Source organism: Caretta caretta, chromosome 10 (genome assembly GCF_965140235.1).
Source record: "Caretta caretta isolate rCarCar2 chromosome 10, rCarCar1.hap1, whole genome shotgun sequence".
NCBI lineage: Eukaryota > Metazoa > Chordata > Testudines > Cheloniidae > Caretta > Caretta caretta.
In genome coordinates this window covers 46219654-46238824 of record NC_134215.1, presented here as the reverse complement: position 1 = coordinate 46238824, position 19171 = coordinate 46219654, and the positions used below count along the sequence as shown (strand labels likewise).

Below are 19171 nucleotides of genomic sequence, written 5' to 3'. Positions count from 1 at the left end.
GAGGTGGTGGAATCTCCTTCGTTTGAGGTTTTTAAGGTCAGGCTTGACAAAGCCCTGGCTGGGATGATTTAGTTGGGGATTGGGCTTGCTTTGAGCAGGGGGTTGGACTAGATGACCTCCTGAGTTCCCTTTCAACCCTGATATTCTATGATTCTATGAAATCCTACTTTCTGTATTTAATAAAATCACTTTTTACTTATTAATTAACCCAGAGTATGTATTAATACTTGGAGGCGGGGAGGGCAAACAGCTGTGCATATCTATCAGTGTCAGAGAGGGCGAACAATTTATGACTTTACCCTGTATAAGCTTTATACAGGGTAAAACATATTTATTTAGGCTTTGGACCCCATTGGGAGTTGGGCATCTGAGTGTTAAAGGCAGGAACACTTTTTAACTTGCTTTCAGTTAAGTCTGTAGCTTTGGGGTACGTGGTTCAGACCCTGGATCTGTGTTGGGAACAGACTGGTGTGTCTGGCTTAGCAAGACAGGGTGCTGGAGTCCTAAGTTGGCAGGGAAAGCGGGGGCAGAAGTAGTCTTGGCACATCAGGTGGCAGCTCCCAAGGGGTTTCTGTGATCCAACCCATCACAGAGATATGCACAGCTGTTTGCTCCACCAGGTATTAATCACTTACTCTGGGTTAATTAATAAACAAAAGTGATTGTACAAAGTATAAAAAGTAGGATTTAAGTTGTTTCAAGTAAAAACAAACAGAACAAAGTACGTTACCAAGCAAAATAAAACAAAACACACAAGTCTAAGCCTAATACATTTAAGAAACTGAATACAGGTAAATCTCACCCTCAGATGTTCCAATAAGCTTCTTTCACAGACTAGACTCCTTCTTAGTCTGGGCCCAATCCTTTCCCCTGTTCTTGTTAGTTCCAGCTCAGGTAGTAACTAGGGGATTTCCATGAATCATAGAATCATAGAATATAAGGGTTGGAAGGGACCCCAGGAGGTCATCTAGTCCAACCCCCTGCTCGAAGCAGGACCAAATCCCAGTTAAATCATCCCAGCCAGGGCTTTGTCAAGCCTGACCTTAAAAACCTCTAAGGAAGGAGATTCTACCACCTCCCTAGGTAACGCATTCCAGTGTTTCACCACCCTCTTAGTGAAAAAGTTTTTCCTAATATCCAATCTAAACCTCCCCCACTGCAACTTGAGACCATTACTCCTCGTTCTGTCATCTGCTACCATTGAGAACAGTCTAGAGCCATCCTCTTTGGAACCCCCTTTCAGGTAGTTGAAAGCAGCTATCAAATCCCCCCTCATTCTTCTCTTCTGCAGGCTAAACAATCCCAGCTCCCTCAGCCTCTCCTCATAACTCATGTGTTCCAGACTCCTAATCATTTTTGTTGCCTTTCGCTGGACTCTCTCCAATTTATCCACATCCTTCTTGAAGTGTGGGGCCCAAAACTGGACACAGTACTCCAGATGAGGCCTCACCAATGTCGAATAGAGGGGAACGATCACGTCCCTCGATCTGCTCGCTATGCCCCTACTTATACATCCCAAAATGCCATTGGCCTTCTTGGCAACAAGGGCACACTGCTGACTCATATCCAGCTTCTCGTCCATTGTCACCCCTAGGTCCTTTTCCGCAGAACTGCTGCCTAGCCATTCGGTCCCTAGTCTGTAGCTGTGCATTGGGTTCTTCCGTCCTAAGTGCAGGACCCTGCACTTATCCTTATTGAACCTCATCAGATTTCTTTTGGCCCAATCCTCCAATTTGTCTAGGTCCTTCTGTATCCTATCCCTCCCCTCCAGCGTATCTACCACTCCTCCCAGTTTAGTATCATCCGCAAATTTGCTGAGAGTGCAATCCACACCATCCTCCAGATCATTTATGAAGATATTGAACAAAACCGGCCCCAGGACTGACCCTTGACTGGCAGCCCCCTTTGTTCTGTTCCACCCCCTTTTATATCTTTGGCACAAGGCGAGAATCCTTTGTCTCTCTCTCTCTGGGTTCCCACCCTTCCTTCTAAATGGAAAAGCACCAGGTTTAAGATGGATTCCAGTATCATGTGACATGTTCACATGTCCTGTGAGACTTCATTACTCACTGGCTAGCACCCAGGTATACAGGAAGGCTTACAAGTAAACAGATTTCAGAGTAGCAGCCGTGTTAGTCTGTATTCCCAAAAAGAAAAGGAGCCATTTACAACCAATTGTACTAGTTAATGGAAGCCATCAAGATTCCAAGCCATCATTAATGGCCCACACTTTGCATAGTTACAATAGGACTTCAGGGTAATACTTCATATTTCTAGCTTCAGATACAAGAATGATACATTCATATAAATAGGATGAACACACTCAGTAGATAAGCTTTGCAATGATACCTTACAAGAGACCTTTTGCATAAAGCATATTCCAGTTATATTATATTTACACTCATAAGCATATTTCCATAAAGATATGGAGTGCAACATCACATATGCTGTATAGTTCTCTGTGCAGCACAAGACAATACTATATTGGATTTTCACTCCAGAGGGGGGTGTGCACTTGAGTATCTGAGCACTTCCTTAGCTGAAGCCTTCCCATGCAGGGGGCTAGTCAGAAAGCCTGTTACTACAGCTGGGTGTGTCCCTACCCTTATGTAGGCTGGTGAAAGTGAGAGATCAGAAGCAGGTCTGCAGCTTGTCACAGCAGTACAGTTAAAGGGAGCCCAGGCTCATGGGTCAGGCGGCCTCAGTAGTACCCCAGTTCAAAATGGCACCCCAGGGAAACCTATCACACCTATACATTGCTACATTGTTGTGTCCTGGTCCAGAAAACATAAGAGGGCACAAAATTCACACTAGCAGGAACTCAGATTTGTGATGTCACTATTTCACAGAAATTACATGAGTTGCTGATGGGACAGGGTGCATCCAAAAGGCAAATTACAAAGAGAAATAAAAGACAGAAGGTTGTTTTTTTGCTGTTTTAATTATTAGGAGGTCTTAAAAACCTACCTGCTAATAACAAGCGAAGGCTGCGAGAAAGATTCAACAGTGTTGCAGGTCATTTTTAAAGCACACAAGAAAAAAAGAAGGATGATCGTAATATGAAGGTCTGCACCCTCTGAGGCTGGCACCTCATTATGTCACCACAGTGCCTTCAAGAGCTCCAGCAAAAGCACCCACCCCTCGCCTGAACTGCAGTCTCAGGGTCCTATATTCAACCCGTCTTCAGGGTACAAATATACCCAGCAATGGTGTTGACTGACTGGGGGATTGTGCCTATTGTTCCCCGCTGAAGACTGAGGCGCTGTCTTCAGTGCCACAAAGGTGTGTATTTCCAGGGAGGCCGCACAGCTGAGTAGTTCTCTTGTGACAGGCTGCTGGAGACAAGGCCCTGTGGTTTTCCCCGCCCGGGGTGACCGCCAGCTGGGGGGAGGAGGAGGTACACAAACCACCTGTGCCTTACCTCCTCTCGGCTTTCTCAGCCAGGCACCTAGCCCCGGGAACGGCTCTCGAGGCCCGCTCAGCGCTCGGCCAGCGCACACACAGCACCAGTGTCCGTGCCACAGCAGCGCGGGCCGGGGCAGGGCACACAGGTTTCCCAGCCCAGCCCCGCGACCAGCGAGCGCCCCGCTCCTAACGCCGGAGCCGTTACCCCAGCACGAGGGAGCGGTGCTCCGGGACTCGCCCCCAGGCCCAAGCCCAGCTCGCCGGGCGCCCCTTTGGCGCGGGACCGCCCGTGGCAGCAAGCGCGCCCGCGGAATGATGGTGTGAATCTCCGCACCCGGGCCTCAGCCTGGGCCTCTCACGGCCCGTGTAACGCCCCGGAGCGGCTCGAGCGCGGGCGGCGGGGCCCGGGCGCGCGCGAGAGGTGGGCGCGGAGGACAGGGCTCCAGGGCTGCGCAGCAGCGGGAGCGCGCCGAGGAGCGCAGCGAGAGCTGGGCCTGGGCGGCGCGCACAGGGGTGGGCGGGGCGGGAACGGGCACCGCGTCGCAGGCGGCCGAGCGGGGCGGTCCCTGGGGGCGCGGCAGGGAGCGGGGGCGGGGCGGTTTCCGGGGGGAGGCGGGGCAAAGCAGAGAGCCGCGAGCGGGGCGGTCCCTGGGGGCGCGGCAGGGAGCGGAGTCGGGGCCAAAGGGGCGGAGCGGGGCAGGTCTTCCCAGGCCCGGCCCCGCCCCGCCGCCGCCATGTTGCGGCCGTTGCTGCCCGGCGCTGGGTGAGGCCTGTGCGGGCCCTGGAGGAGCTGCCTGCGCTGGTAAGTGCGGCTCGGCCGGGCCGGCCACTGACCCCCGCGGACGGACCGAGTCCCGCTCAGACGCACAGCTCCCTGCTCTGACAGCCGGACTCCAGTACCCCCCCGTGGGGCTCACTACTGCCCGCTCCCCTCCCCCAGTCCGCGGTGCAGGCTGACACCCCCCTGCCGACCCCTTGGGTGAGCAGACAGACAGACAGACTGACGTGACTCTCCTGCCTGCCCCATGGGGCCGCATAGACAGGCCGGCTCCCGCCAGCCCCACAAAGCACTTCCAGCCCCATGGACAGGAGACAGCCTGCCCTGCCCACGCTATGGGACGGGCGGGCGGACTGACTGCACCTCCCGCCCCAGGGAATGGCTGTGACTGTACCCTGGCCTGCCTGGCCCCACAGAGATCTTCCCTTGCCGGTGGGACAGGCACTGCTGCCAGCTGGGGGCAGAAGACTTCTCCCCTCTCCCTCACCGCCTGGGACGAAGGCCACTGAGCAGTGTGTGTGGCCTTCCCTCCGGGATGGCCTGTCTGGATCCTGGGGGTTGGCTTTAGCCTAACAGTATTGCTCTGGGGGTTAGTCTCTCTTTTTTTCTTTTGATCTTGAAGCTCTTGATGAAGATAGGTAAGTGGGAGGTTCCTGCTTCATAGTGGGGAAACAGAGGCACAGAGTAGTTTTAGTGACTTGCCCAAAGGCACACAGCAAGTCACTGGCAGAGTAAGGGATAGAGCCCAGAAATTGCCACTTCCAGCCCAAAGTTTGGTTACCTAGAGCAGAGGTTCTCAAACTTTTTTTTGTGGATGGACCCCTTTTCAAATGCAATGTTAATCACGGACCTACGACTGAGAAACTGATTGACAAAGGTATATGTGTACTTCATATACACGTACTGTTAGTAATGCTTTAAGAAAAAAGTATAAGAGCATTTACAGATGTCAGTGAGGTGGGTGTACCTGCTTCTTATTGGAGAATCTGTCTATCCTTGGCTTGATGGTTGACATTTTGCAGACCCCATGTGCAGTTTCTAAGGACCCCTGGGGTTCCTGGACCCTAGTTTGAGAACTGCTGACCGAGAGCACAACTGTCTACCCAGCCTGTACAGTAAATCAACAGGCCACATTCACACCAAGCCATGTAAATTAAGTTGTCCACGGAGTTTGTTTTGGGACCTGCCTACTCTGTTCTTCTACTCTGTGTTTCCTGTACTTTACTGTATGTTAAAACTTTGAAGCCTGAATCCACCCCTATGTGTTGTGGAAGCCTCCAATTTATTCTCCTAGCTGGCTAATCTTTCTGTCCCTTTAGCATCCCAAAACCCACTCTCTCCTGACATTCCCTAGACAAATGTCTCCTTCGACAAACTCAGCTTCATCTTTTACTGCCAGTTGTTGTACACTTTCTGTGTTTACTAAGTCCATGAGCCTGATCTTCAAGTTCTCTGAAAGCACTCTGCTGGCAAAGAGATTTTGCTTTCCCACGCTGTCCTGTCTAAAAATTAAGCCTGGCTTTTGGGGTATTTTTCTATTGTCCCTTAACTTGCATACTTCTAAATACTTAGCTTTTTAGGACTGTAACTTACCTTTGTATAACTGTGTTTTCATACTCTAATATTAGATGGCAATCTTGAACTTCTTCTTTGAACAGAATGTTTCATGTTGTTGTAAAGTCTACTGGACCTATTGCAGATCTCAAAAAGTCCACAGAAATAATACTCCCAATGAAAAGTGAATGTAGTGTGCATGTGGAGCATTGATATTACAGTAACTTCTTTGGAATTCAGTGTGTCTTGGAGCGTGGATGTAGCAAAGGGCCTTGTGAGTTTACAGTTCTACCTGGCCCACAGTTCCTTCAGTGCCCTAGAGAGTTAAGAGCTAAGATCTTTGTCTCCTTTCATTCCCCTGTGCCTTCTTGTTGAAATGTATATTCTTGCTTGGTTGGTTTTTGGCCAACAAAACATATACAGACTTGGTTATTGTGCAAGTAATTGTCATTTATCAGCCTGTTTGATGACCTGTTACACTTTGCAAATTTCAACTTCTTCAATTTTTTTTGTTTTAAGTTGTAATTTAAAAATTTGTCTGTACCCATACTTTTTTCACTCACTCCAGTGACAAACATTCACATTATATAAGAATGACAAATGTTTATTTTTCTATAAGGCAGAAGGTACGATAGAAACTTCAATACATTGAATTATAACTTGATTCTCTTTTCAATATTCAGGAATACACAGAAATATTCGACAATTTACTTCTCTTTAAAATTTTGGTTATTTTAAAATCTTTTTAACTGGAAATGTTTGTAGAGTTTTCTCCAGATCCTGAGTCTGATTCTGCTTTACTCTGAGAAAATATAACTTTATATCATCTTAAAATAAACTTTTATGAAGAAATATTGCAATATGAGCAAAGGAGAGACTTATACTCTGTACAACAGAGAGAGTACATAAATTAAGCTGCTGTGGGACTTAAATATGTACACAGTCTGTCCTGCAAACACTGGACTATTTCCCATAAAGCTTTATGTGGTGAGGAGTCACAGTTCTTGTCCTACTGTAGTTATCTAGGACCAAATTTTTAAAAGTACGCCAGCACCTATCTGCCTCTTTATCTGCCTAGGGACATTTCCAAAAGCTTTTAAAGTGCTTTTGGAAATCCTACTAGGCACCTAAATCCTTTTAAAAAGTCTGGCCCTTGGTCCCCTCTCTGCAGACTTATTTTCAGCTAATCTTTGTCTGCATTGCTTATTAGTGAGCCCAGTCTGTGTGGTGCTTCTGACTCGTATGGAGCCAAATTCAGTGCTCTGAAACATTCCAGTTCTCAGTATAAATTGGTGGACTGCAATCTGCAGATTTAGCTGAAGCTAGGAAAAGGAGATGTAACAGGTTGGACTGCGTACCATGCTGTTCATGAAATTTTTTGTTTAAAGCATTCTGTATATAAGTCTTGGTGCACCGAAATCTTTTAATCATAGAAATTTTATGTGCCTAAAATAATGTGGTGATCTACCTTCTGTGCATAAAGACATGGGCATTATGCTGTAAGGCAGGGATCAGCAACCTTTGGCATGTGGTTCGCCAGCATAAGCCCCCTGGCGGGCTGGGCCGGTTTACTTACCTGCCGCGTCTGCGGGTTCAGCTGGCCGCGTTTCGCCGCTCCAGGCCAATGAAGGCTGCGGTAAGAGGTGCGTGCCGAGGGATGTGCTGGCCACCGCTTCCCACAGCCCCCATTGGCCTGGAGCGGTGTACCGCGGCCAGTCGGAGCTGTGATTGGCCGAACCTGCGGATGTGGCAGGTAAACAAACTGGCCCGGTGGGCCGCGTGCCAAAGGTTGCCGATCTCTGCTGTAAGGAATGAACAGTCTTCGTTGTATAATTACTTGTGTGCCAGAAAATGAAGGATGTCTAGTCTTCTCTTCCAGCTGGCACAGACTTTTCTCTCCAAAAGTAAGTGGAAGGTCCTACATCGATGCTTCTTGCCAGCAGCTGTAGTCCTATGGTGCATGATAACTCGCCATAGACTGGCACTGTTCTTAAGCACTTTATGGATCATCTTCTGAACTTCCAAGGGCTTGTCTAAATACAGAATTACACTGATTTAACTAAAGGTATGGTCTTAAACTGGTACAAACCCCTGTGTAGATGCTCTTATTTTGGTTTAGTTTAGGTCAATTAGAACAGGTTTAATCTAACCCGAAGTTAGCCATTCTTAAAGCAAAAGAAGTATCCATAAAGCCTTTTCACTGGCTTAAACTACATTTTAAAACCTTTTAATTAAACCAATGCTCTTTGTTTGTAGACAAGCCGTAAATTTTGTAACTGTGCTTGAGGAGCAACCAGTTAGGTAGTGTGGAAAGAGGACTGTAGCCAAAAAATCCTGACACTAAAATGACGTTTTCCATTATCATATTGTTCACTCTGCTTCTGTGTGATATCCCTTCCTCACCCCCACCTCTGCCCAGTCTGTGTCTCGTGTCTATTTAGTTTTTAGAACTTTGGGGCAGGGACCATCTGCTACTCAGTGTTTGTACAGAGTCTAGCACAAAGAGGACCAATTCTTGATTGGTCCTGAGGCCCCGCAATAATTAATGTGATTAATGATTAACTTAGTTTCTTCTTAGTACAGAAGTGATAGAGTGGGGCGAATAGAGAGCAGAGACCATTCGGTATGTTCCATTGTTTTGTAACAAAGTGTAGTGTTTAGTTGTCAGTTCACATAGAAGTTGTTCCTTGTAGCAGCTTTCTGGAAGGAAATATATTTTAAATGTGACTTTCAACTGTTAAAATGTTAAGTGGTGGCTTCTATGAGAAGGTGTTAGTCATTAGTAATGAAAAATAGAAACAATCTCTTTGTTTAATTTACCCATCTCTCTTCCCCCCCCCCCCCCCCCCGGGCAAAAGAACTCTGCATAAGTGTTGTTGTGCATACAGTATGTACCAGTTCTGGATTCATAAACTTGCCATTTTCAAGTTAGATGTGGCTGAAAAAACATGAGTTGTCTTAAAAATTTCAAAAAGGTCTCCTTTTAAGGTATAATTTAAATATTTCATGAATTTATGTACAACTATTGGGGGAGGATATTTAGTCCTTTACAGTAATAACAAATCTCTTTTCTGTGTTAGAGAAGGTGTATAATGAAAACTCAATTATAATGTTAACTGTGAAGCTGCAGTCAGTGCCTGTGTAATCTTTACCTTCCTTTGTAGACGGTTATAACCAAAGAAATGCTCAGAACCTTTTGGTTTGGATTATGATTTTTAGGCATGATTCTTTATTCTGTGCTCTGGCAAAACTCTTCAGTGATTTTATTAGCTAATTAAGGACTATAGGATCAGCCCTCTTATACAGTAATCCACAACTGAGTGCTCCAGGTGCTGTACACAACATACTAAAATATTTGGTAAAGACTTTTTTATTATTTAGGTTGCTTTGGCAGAAACCTGGAACCTCGTTTTTCAATGCTGTTTCTCTTGGGCTGGCCAATTGCATCTGGCTTTTCTCCAGGTGATTGACAGTACTAAATAGTTGAGGTCTGGCTACACTGTACCCTTTCCAGGGAAATGGATGTGTCATTACACAAAGTAAAACTATTTCCCCATGTTTATTCCTCCTCTCCTCCCCCCCCCCCCCCCACTGTTCCTCACACGTTCTTGTCAACTGCTGGAAATGGCCCACCTTGATTATCACTACAAAGGAGTCCCGTCGTCCGTCCATCCGTCCGTCCATTTCCCCCCCCCCCGGCTGGTAATAGCTTTCTGTACCTGATCACTCTTGTTACAGTGTGTATGGTCACACCCATTGCTTCATGTTCTCTATGTATATAAATTCTTCCCACTGTATTTTCTGCTGCATGCATCCGATGAAGTGAGTTGTAGCTCACAAAAGCTTATGCTCAAATAAATTTGTTAGTCTCTAAGGTGCCACAAGTCCTCCTTTTCTTTTTGCGGACACAGACTAACATGGCTGCTACTCTGAAACCTTTCCAGGAAGTAACAGCTTCTGTTATTTGCAGATCATACTAGTTTCACTTTTGAGTTTGTCCAGAGGTATCCATTCTGTGATCCTTGAGGCCTTATGTTGGTGGTCCTTCAGCGTGACTCTGTTTGGTCAATTGAAGAGTGCTCCCTGAGCCATGCCCTGTGATTTTTATTTTTTACACTGAAGTGTTTGGATCAGCCCTGTACCTATGGAAGGAGGAGGTAGGGGGCACTGCCTTCCACAGCTTTCCCTGTAGCTCCAGGAGCAGCAGCTGCTGCAGTTACCCCACTGGCTCCCTGTTGGGTTGCACAGGAGGGAGGGGAGAGTAGCATCAATTGCTTCATTACCTGCTTCCCCTTCAGGCTATGGGAGCTCTAGGGAGAGCAGGGTTGGAATTTGACTGACTTTGGCTGAATGTAGAGGGCACCTAGGAAAGGATGTGCCCCTCTTCTACATAGCCACCCAGGGCAGTATAGGAATGGGGCACGAAGAGAAACTGAGAACAACTACTAACTTACAGCTCCCTGATTCTTCTCCCAGCCCAGGTTAAGGCAGACTTCCAGCTGTTCTAACTTGCACCAGCTGCCAGTAGTCCCAAGGAACCATGCACCAAGTGGGGTAGCCAGAGCACAGCACATTGCAGCTAATCCCCTCCCAGCCTGGCACAGCTGTGCTAGGGGAGTGTAGGAGACAGCTGGATGCCGACTGGAGGCTACTCTATGTTAGGAATCCACAACAGGGTATTTGCAGGTGGCTTGTGCTGCCTGAGCAGTCTATAGGGAGCAGAACAGTAGAGGATCTGCCCCAGAGTCTTGATTGCAGCTCCTTGGCCTTTTAAAGTAACACATTAGGCCCTGGGGCCAGAAAGGCTGAATGGCACTGAGTTAGTCCATCTACAAATGAACAATAAAATCCCACAGTGTTTAAACTGGAAGTTTAAGTGATAGCATGTTGAAACTTCCCATCCTAGCTTCCCTGTAGTGGCAAGAGTCCTAATTTTTTTCTTCATTAGTTAGAGTAAATCCAAGTAAGAGTTTAATAGATTTTTTTCCCAGAGACAAACTTTGATAGTGTGTTTCGCTTTTAATTGCAGCTTTCATCATGGGGGACATGAAAACCCCAGACTTCGATGACCTTTTGGCTGCTTTTGACATCCCAGACCCAACTAGCCTTGATGCCAAGGAGACCATACAGTCAACTGGTGAAGAGAACGAAAATCACTTAAAGCCATCAGGAATTTGTATAGATGAAAATGTGTCCTTGTCCCAATCAGTGCCGGCTCCTGATATCCCTGTTGTGAGTGTTATTGTGAAGAACACAAGTCGTCAGGAGTCCTTTGAAGCAGAGAAGGAGGGGAATCACCTTGGAGCTGGTCTGTTACACAATGGGTTCCGTGGGTCTGATCTGCCATCAGAGACTCACAACTTAGTGCACAATTATGGGAAATTTGATTCTGCTTTTATTAATGGTGATAGTTTGAAAAACTATTCTGAAAAACTGGACCAGTCGAAGTCAGAACCTTTACCCACATTCAGTCAGTTCAGCCCTATCTCCAGCCCTGAACCGGAGGATGCTTTCAAAGAAAACAGTATTGACAATAAACCAAAACATGCCCAAACTCCATATTTCCCACCAACTCCAATGTATATTCCATCTGCGGCTTCAGTTCTAGATTCACTTAGGAAGGTACCAGAGCCAGAATTGAGTATGTTTGATCAATATTGTAAAAAAGAACAAAAGATGGAGATTCATAGCCAGCAAGAAAATAGGCTGGAATTGAGCAGAAAAGAACAAGACAGAGTAGCAGAGAAGTTAGTAGAATCCAGCAAAGATCTAGTGGATACCAACAACTTCCTTGGAGAAGGCTTGGCGTTTGGAAGCTTCCACGACAATAACTTGAAGGAAAGCAGAGGGTCTATGCCTGAGGTGAACTTTTCTTCATCAATCCCACCTCGCCAACGTCTAAAGCCAGCTCACTCAAAATTGTCATCTTGTGTTGCTGCATTAGTAGCTCTTCAGGCCAAAAAAGTTGCATGTATTCCAAAAGAAGATCAAACAAGCCTTACAAAAGAACCTTCTGGCCATTTGAAAGATGGCATGAAAGGAAGCCCCAAAATGCCTAAGTCACCAAAGAGCCCAAGAAGCCCCCTAGAGGTGGTAAAAAAGGCCAACAAGCAGCCTGAGAGTCCTCGGAGTGTGTGCAGTGATAGTAGTGGAAAAGGCTCTCCATCTGTGGCAGCTGGCTCTCCACCAGCTATTCCCAAAGTTAGAATAAAAACTATTAAGATGTCTTCTGGTGAAATTAAAAGAACTGTAACTAGAATCTTGCCAGAAGCGGAAGAGTTGGGCAAATCTCCTGAGGAGTCATCTGCAGAAGGTTTGGCCGCAGAAGAGTGTACTAAGTCCTTCCCTTCACCTGATACTAGTGCAGTCATGGAAAATGAGGCAAGCAAGGGTTCCACCAAAAATGCAGCTGCCACAGCTATTCAAGTGTCAAATGTTGCAAGCCCCTGTATAGATGATATGAAAACAGAGACTGCTGACAACAGCACACCCAAAGTGTCTTCGTCTCCACTGCCAAACTGTGGCAGTGATGCCACAAAAATAGGTAATGTAGGGCAGCAGCCCAACAAGAGGCAGCATCAGGGTATTGTGACGCAGCCATCTAACCCCACCACTTCCAGCCTCCTTCCCAAAGCCGTACATCTAGCAAATCTCAATTTAGTTCCACACAGTGTTGCTGCTTCTGTCACAGCAAAATCGTCTGTGCAAAGGCGAAGTCAGCCTCAGCTAACCCAAATGTCAGTGCCACTGGTGCATCAAGTAAAGAAAGCTGCTCCTGTAATTGTGGAGGAGTTTAATAAAGTACTAAACAGTAACAATCTTGTGTCAGTGTATTCTCCAAACCTCAGCCCACCACCTGACAGTAATATTCAGTTACCTGCATCTGGGTATTGTTGCCTTGAATGTGGAGATTCATTTGCCTTAGAAAAAAGCCTAACTCAACACTATAGTAGGCGAAGTGTCCACATTGAAGTCATGTGTACTCAGTGTTCAACTCTGCTGCTGTTCTTTAACAAGTGTAGTTTGCTTAAACATGCGAGAGAGCACAAGAGCAAAGGATTGATTATGCAATGTTCTCAGCTGTTAATGAAACCAATTTCCTTAGATGAAATGTTTTCACCTTCTCCTACAAACTCTTCAGTGTCTTTGGCCCCTCAGACTTTGCATTTCCCAGCTCCTTCATGTAAACCCAGTGCCACATCAGGAAGTGGGACAGGAACCTCTATCAACACTCACCCAGCCATGCCTCTGTATGCAGACCCATTGAGACTAATCCGTCATGGACTAAAGTGTCTTGAATGTAACAAGCAGGCGCAGGATTATGTTGCTCTAGCAGCACACTTCCAGAGAACCTCGGAAGATAATGAGGGACTGGTAAGTAATTCTTTAAAATCTTAACTCCTTTAAACCCAATAGAAATGTAACTACCACTTGAAAAAGAAAGAGAATAGACATCATAGTTGAAAGTGAATTATTTAAGCTTTCAATTTCGTATTGGGGTCTGTATGTCAGTGTATCTTGTGTCATAATTGTAGGGATGATGGTGGAAAGTAAAATAGAAGTGAAGTTTTGGGCTAGGTGTGCAACAGCACTGCGCCATGGACTGCAAAGATGGTGATTTTTTCTGTGGCTCTGGGGAGATTGCTCACAAGTTTGGTCTTCAGTTCTGAGCACATGAATACCAGCCCTATTGACTAGTTACTCACTGTCTGTGCTTTGAAGGATGAGAGTGTAAACTATAGGATGAATTACACAGATTAATTAGAATCCTGGAAATGTAGGGCTGGTAAGGACATAGAGAGGTCATCTAGTCCAGTCCCCTCACTGTGGCAGGACCAAGTAAACCTAGACCATTCCTTACTGATGTTTGTCCAGCCTGTTTATTAAAAACCCCCAAAGATGGGGATTCCACAACCTCCCTTGGTAACCTGGTCCAGTGCTTAACTATCCTTAGAGTTAGACAATTTTTCCTCATATCTAAACTAAATCTCTGTTGCTGCAAATTAAGCCATTACTACTTGTCCTGCCTTCTGTGGACATGGAGAACAATTGATCACCTTCCTCTTTATAACATCCCTTAACATGTTTGAAGACTGTTGCCAGGTGCCCCCTCAGTCTTCTATTCTCAAGACTAAACATGCCCTGTTTTTTTAGCCTTTCCTCATAGATCAGGTTTTTAAACCTTTTATCATTGTTTTGCTCTCCTCTGTACTCTCTCCAGTTCATCCACATATTCCTTCAAGTGTGGCACCCAGAACTGGATGCTGTATTTCTGGTGAGTTCTTACCAGTGCCGAGTGGTGCAATTACCTTCTGTGTCTGAAATACAACACCGTTAATACACTTCAAAATATTAGCCTTTTTTACAACTGCATCACATTGTTGACTCATTCAATTTGTGATCTATTATAGCCTCCCAGAGTCTTTTCAGCAGTACTAGCGCATAGCCAGTTATTCCCCATTTTGTAGTTGTGCATTTGATTTGTCCTAAGTGAAGTACTTTGAACTTGTCTGTACTGAATTTCATCATCTTGATTTCAGAGCTCTTTTCTAATTTGTCAAGATCATTTTGAATTCTAACGGTTTTAAATTCAGAACCAGGTTGGGAGTCATGTGATCGTATTTAATTTCTGGTTTTTGTAACGTTTTGAGGTGGGTTTTGTTTGTGCAGCATTTTGAACTCTGGGACCCTGGTAACACATGCAGCCCAGCAAGGCATAAACAGAAAAGGAGAGACTGGGGATACGTCCACACTGCAATTCAAAACCTGCAGCTGGCCCATGGGGTTCTGGCTAAGGGGCTGTTTAATTGTGGTATAGGCATTCAGGCTGGAGCCTGGGCTTGAGGACCCTGCCTGAGCTGGTCCCAGAGTTTGGGCTGCAGCTTGAGCCCAAACATTTACACCAGAATTAAACAACCCTTAGCCTGAGTCCTGTGAGTCTGAGTCCGCTGGCATGGGCCATTTGCTGGTGTCTAATTGCAGCGTACACATACCCTGAGAGGCAGGTGCAGTATCTGCAATAGCATCAGTCTGACAGTTGTGACAGCCTCTTCTTGGCTGTCTTGTGATGAGGCCCATGCCTGGCTAGGGCTTCTGGTGGGACATTAAAGAAGTGGCTTAGCACTTCAGTGCAGTCTGCTCCTCAGCAAGGGACTCAGTTTCCTATGTAATTGAAGAAGCTACTGCCCTGCTGCTTTTCTCCTGGGTTTCTTCCCTCTGAGTGAGCACTGATCTCCAATTCTAAGGAATGCCACCCTGAGAATCTATGCAGTTCTACCTCTCCTTTGCCTGCCCTCCCCATAGGTATGAAGGAGAGGGGGACATTCCATTCTTGCACACTAAGATCATGCCATCTGATTCTTTGAGGGTCTGATTGATCATACAACATCCTTATTAAATACTCAAACAGCCATAGTTGAATAGAAGGAGAGATCTTTCCTCGCTTACTCTTTAGAAAAAGGCAAAGCCTTCCATGTATTTTTGGCTGCCAAAATTATTTATTAAGTTGTATGTGCTGGCAGGCCCCAGATATAATTCCCTTAATTAGATCCATAAACAAAGACTACAAGCTGACAGGAGGCTCTGGAAGCATGGCTGACCATTCTTAGCATGGACACATTGAATGATCTGGAGTATACAGCTACAAATCTCTCACTGGAGCGTTCCACCTAGAACTGTATTTAATTTAAACAAATATTGGGAGCACTAAGATTGAGTTTGACTTGCTCTGGTCCTGTATAGGTGCCATAATTTCTTTCTTCTGTTTTCTCTTCTCTCTTCAGTACCTCTATTGCATGCAGGGAATGGATTACTTGATCCAGTATTCTAATCTTAGACAAAGATTCATTGATTTTTAAGGCCAGAAGGGACCCTTAAAATTGTCTAATCTGACCTGCATAACACAAGCCAAAGAACCTCAGTTGGTAAAATCTGCCTCAAACCCGTAACTTGGATTTGAGCGAGAACATATATTCTAGAAAGATAGGAACTCTTGATTTAAAAGCTTCAGGTGATGAAGAATCCACTCTATCCCTAGGTAAATTGTTCTACTGATAAGTTATCCTGACTTAAATTTTTTGCATTATTTCTATTCTGAATTTCTCTAACTTCAACTTCCAACCATTGGATTAAAGAGCCATCTACTACCAGAAATCTCTTACATATGTAAGTACTTGTGGATGATGATCAGGTCACCTTTTAACCTTTTCTTGGGTAAGCTTACACAAACTGAGCTGCTTAAGCCTTTTGATATAAATTATGGTCTCTGGGCTTCAAATCAATCTTGTAGCATTTTTCTTTGTAATTTTTCCATGTCCTTTTGATGTGTGGACACAGGAACTGGACGAAGTATTCCAGTAATAGTCTCACTAATGCTGTATAAAGAGGTAACAGTACCTCCCTACTCCTTGATATTTCCTTGCTTATACATCCAAGGGTTGTGTTTGCCCTCTTAGCTACAGCATAGCACAGGTGGGAGCTCATGTTCAATTGGTTATCCGCTGTTATCCCCAAGTCCTATTCAATGTCACTGCATTCCAGGATATGGTCCTCCATCTTGTACGACCTATGGTCCTTGTTCCTAGATGTATGATCTTGCTTTTGGCTGTGTTTAAAATGAATGATGTTAGTTTGAATGAGTTCACTTTACCAAGTGATCAACTTCGGGGTATGTAACTGACCAGGTCCCATCTTTATTTACCACTCCACCAATTTGTCATCTGCAGGTTTTACCAGCAATGATCTTGTATTTTCTTCCAGATCATTGATATTTAATAGTATTGGTGGCAAGAACAGATCCCTGTGGAACCACATTAGAAACACTCTCTTGTTGAGTGTTGATTTTCTGTGTACACTTACTTTTTATGAGATCTGTCAGCTAACTAGTCCTTAGCCATTTAATAGGGCTACATTGATTTTATATAGTGTTAGTTTTATATCAAAATGCCGGTCAAATGCCGTACAGAGGTCCAAGTATATTAACTTTTTAGTTACCTTTATCAACCAAACTTGTGTACTCATCAGACTTTTCAGAATTTTTTGTTTGATAAGACCTATTTAGTGTAAAACCATGTTGTTTGGAAGTAATTATACCACTGTTCTTTAATTCTTTATTGATTGCATTCCAGATCAACCTTTCCATTATTTTGTCCAGGAATGACATCAGACTAACTAGCATATACTTTGTAGAACATGCCATTTTACTCCTTTTTAAACACTGGGACAATATTAGTTTTTTTCCAGTCCTTTGGAGCTTCTCCAGTATTCTAGGACCATTAATTAACATTAATGATTCAGGGAGCTCTTCATCCAATTCCTCTAATACTCTTGGATGCAAATTATTGGGTTCTACAGATTTTAAAATGTTTAATTTTAATAGTTGCTGTTTGTCATGGCCCATAGTTATTGATGGAATGGAAAATATTTCATTATCAGTGTCTGATATAAATATCATCCTGCTTGTATCCAAATACAGAACAGAAATATTAATTTCTGCCTATTCTGCATCATGACTTGGCAGTTATCCTTTTCTAGTCTTGGACGTATATCATTATGATTTTGTTCGTTCCTAATATATTTCAGGAATTCCTTCTTATTGTCCTTAACCCTGCTGGTCTTTGCCTTTTTGTTGTTGCTGCCTTTAGCATCCCTATCAGTTGTCTCCAGTCAGGAAATGCAAATTTGTATCCTTTGCTGTTAGCTTCCCCATTTTATATCTTATTGCTTCTTTCACCTCCTCACGAAACCTTCTTTCGTGATTGGAGAGTTGATTCTAATAAAGCATGTTTAAATAATTCAGTTATTCACACTTCTGAGGGATGACTTTCCTTTTTTTGGAGAGTTGCTGAAGCTTAACAACTCTTTTCTGCAGTTAGCACTAAGGGGATGTCTACTTTGCCGAGACTATACCAAAATAGCTATACTGATGTAGCTATGCCAGCATAACCCTGCATTGTAGATATAGCCTTTATTGATGGAAGAGGTTTTTCCATTAGTATAAGAACATCACCTCTCCAAACAAAGTTAGTTACATTGATGGAAGCATTCTTCTGTGGACATAAGCTGTCTATACTACACATTTTGCTAACACACGTTACGTTGGTATAAAGTTGCTGCATTTAGTATATTGCTTGTACATGTGCACACTTGGATCCTTGCATTAGCGTTGCATATACTACCTAAGATGCTTTTGTCAATGCATAGTGCGGTGCACCATGAGTAGATATCCCGGTATGCAGATTGCGACTGTCCAGCGCACTGTGTTTTGGGAAATTTTGGTAATATATCGTGGGGCAGAAACAAGTGGTGCAAGGGGTCAGCGTACCAGCATGCAACTTTCTCCATCCCATAATGTCATTCAAGGTCTGTAATTTTAGTGCCTTTTTAAAAAAAAAAAATTGCGTGAATATGCTCTGCCCTCCCCGCTATCAGTCATCTCTGACAGAAGCATGGAACCTGCACGGCTCTGTGCTATTATTCTGAGCATTGCAAGCACAGGATGCATGATCCTCTGGTATTTGCAGAGTCACAAGAAGAACCGCATCAGTGGAGAGCATGATGGTTTCATAGAGGACAGATTGCTGTGGGGGCATAGTGAAAACCAATTCAAGGTGGCTGGTGGTGGTGCTGGAGCTGGTGGGCTTCTGTGCCCAAGAAAGGATTACTGACTGGTGGGATTGCATCATAATACAGCAGAACCTCAGAGTTACGAACACCTTGGGAATGGAGATTGTTCATACTGTGAAATGTTTGTAACTCTGAACAAAACATTATGGTGGTCCTTTCAAAAGTTTACAACTGAACATTGACTTAATACAGCTTTGAAACTTTATTCTGTAGAAGAAAAATGCTGCTTTCCCTTTATTTTTTTTAGTAGTTTACATTTAACACAGTACTGTACTGTCTTTGCTTTTTTCTCTCTGCTGCCGCATGATTGCATACTTCCAGTTCCAAATAAGGTGTGCAGTTGACTGGTCAGTTTGTAACTCTGGTGTTAATAACTGAGGTTCTGCTGTACATGTTTTGAGATGACAAGCATTGGCTGCAGAACTTTCAGACGTGAAAGGCCACATTCCTGGATCTGTGTGCTGAGCTCACCCCAGCTCTCCAGCGCAAGGACACTAGTATGAGAGCTGCACTGGCGGTGGAGAAGTGAGTGGTGATTGCAACGCCGGATTGTTTCCCATTAGTGGGAAATCATTTTTGGAGTTGGAAAAGCCGCTGTGGGGGCTGCTGTCATGCAAATGTGCAGGGCCTTTATTCATCTCGTGGTACGCAGTACTGACGCTTGACAATGTGCCAGACATAGTGGATGGATTTGCAGTAATGGGGTTCCCAAACTGCAGCACTGTGAAAGATAGCATGCATATCCCTATTTTGGCAACCAGCTCATCTTGCCCCACAGTACATCAACAGAAAAGGCTACTTTTTCTGTGG

The 19171-nt window shown here is 44.7% G+C and overlaps 1 protein-coding gene and 1 long non-coding RNA gene across 8 annotated transcripts in view; one reads left to right on the top strand and one right to left on the bottom strand.

Annotated features, from left to right (window-relative positions):
• The window catches only part of LOC125643606 (uncharacterized), a 57099-nt gene extending 53196 nt beyond the window's left edge, over positions 1 to 3903 (bottom strand). For all 6 annotated transcript variants that reach the window (XR_007358762.2, XR_007358763.2, XR_007358765.2 and 3 more), the window contains exon 1: positions 2968 to 3903. This is a non-coding gene — a long non-coding RNA (uncharacterized LOC125643606). The remainder of the gene's footprint in view (positions 1 to 2967) is intronic.
• Positions 3904 to 4098: 195 nt separating this feature from the next.
• ZNF592 (zinc finger protein 592) overlaps positions 4099 to 19171 on the top strand; it is a 95337-nt gene continuing 80264 nt past the window's right edge. The window contains exons 1-2 of one of the 2 annotated variants that reach the window (XM_048866531.2): positions 4099 to 4207; positions 10767 to 13111. In XM_048866531.2, coding sequence (XP_048722488.1) covers positions 10775 to 13111 — 2337 coding nt within the window. In that variant the 5' untranslated portion in view covers positions 4099 to 4207; positions 10767 to 10774. Of the gene's footprint in view, positions 4208 to 9830; positions 9895 to 10766; positions 13112 to 19171 lie in introns of those variants that run through there. The other variant, XM_048866529.2, reaches the window with a different exon arrangement.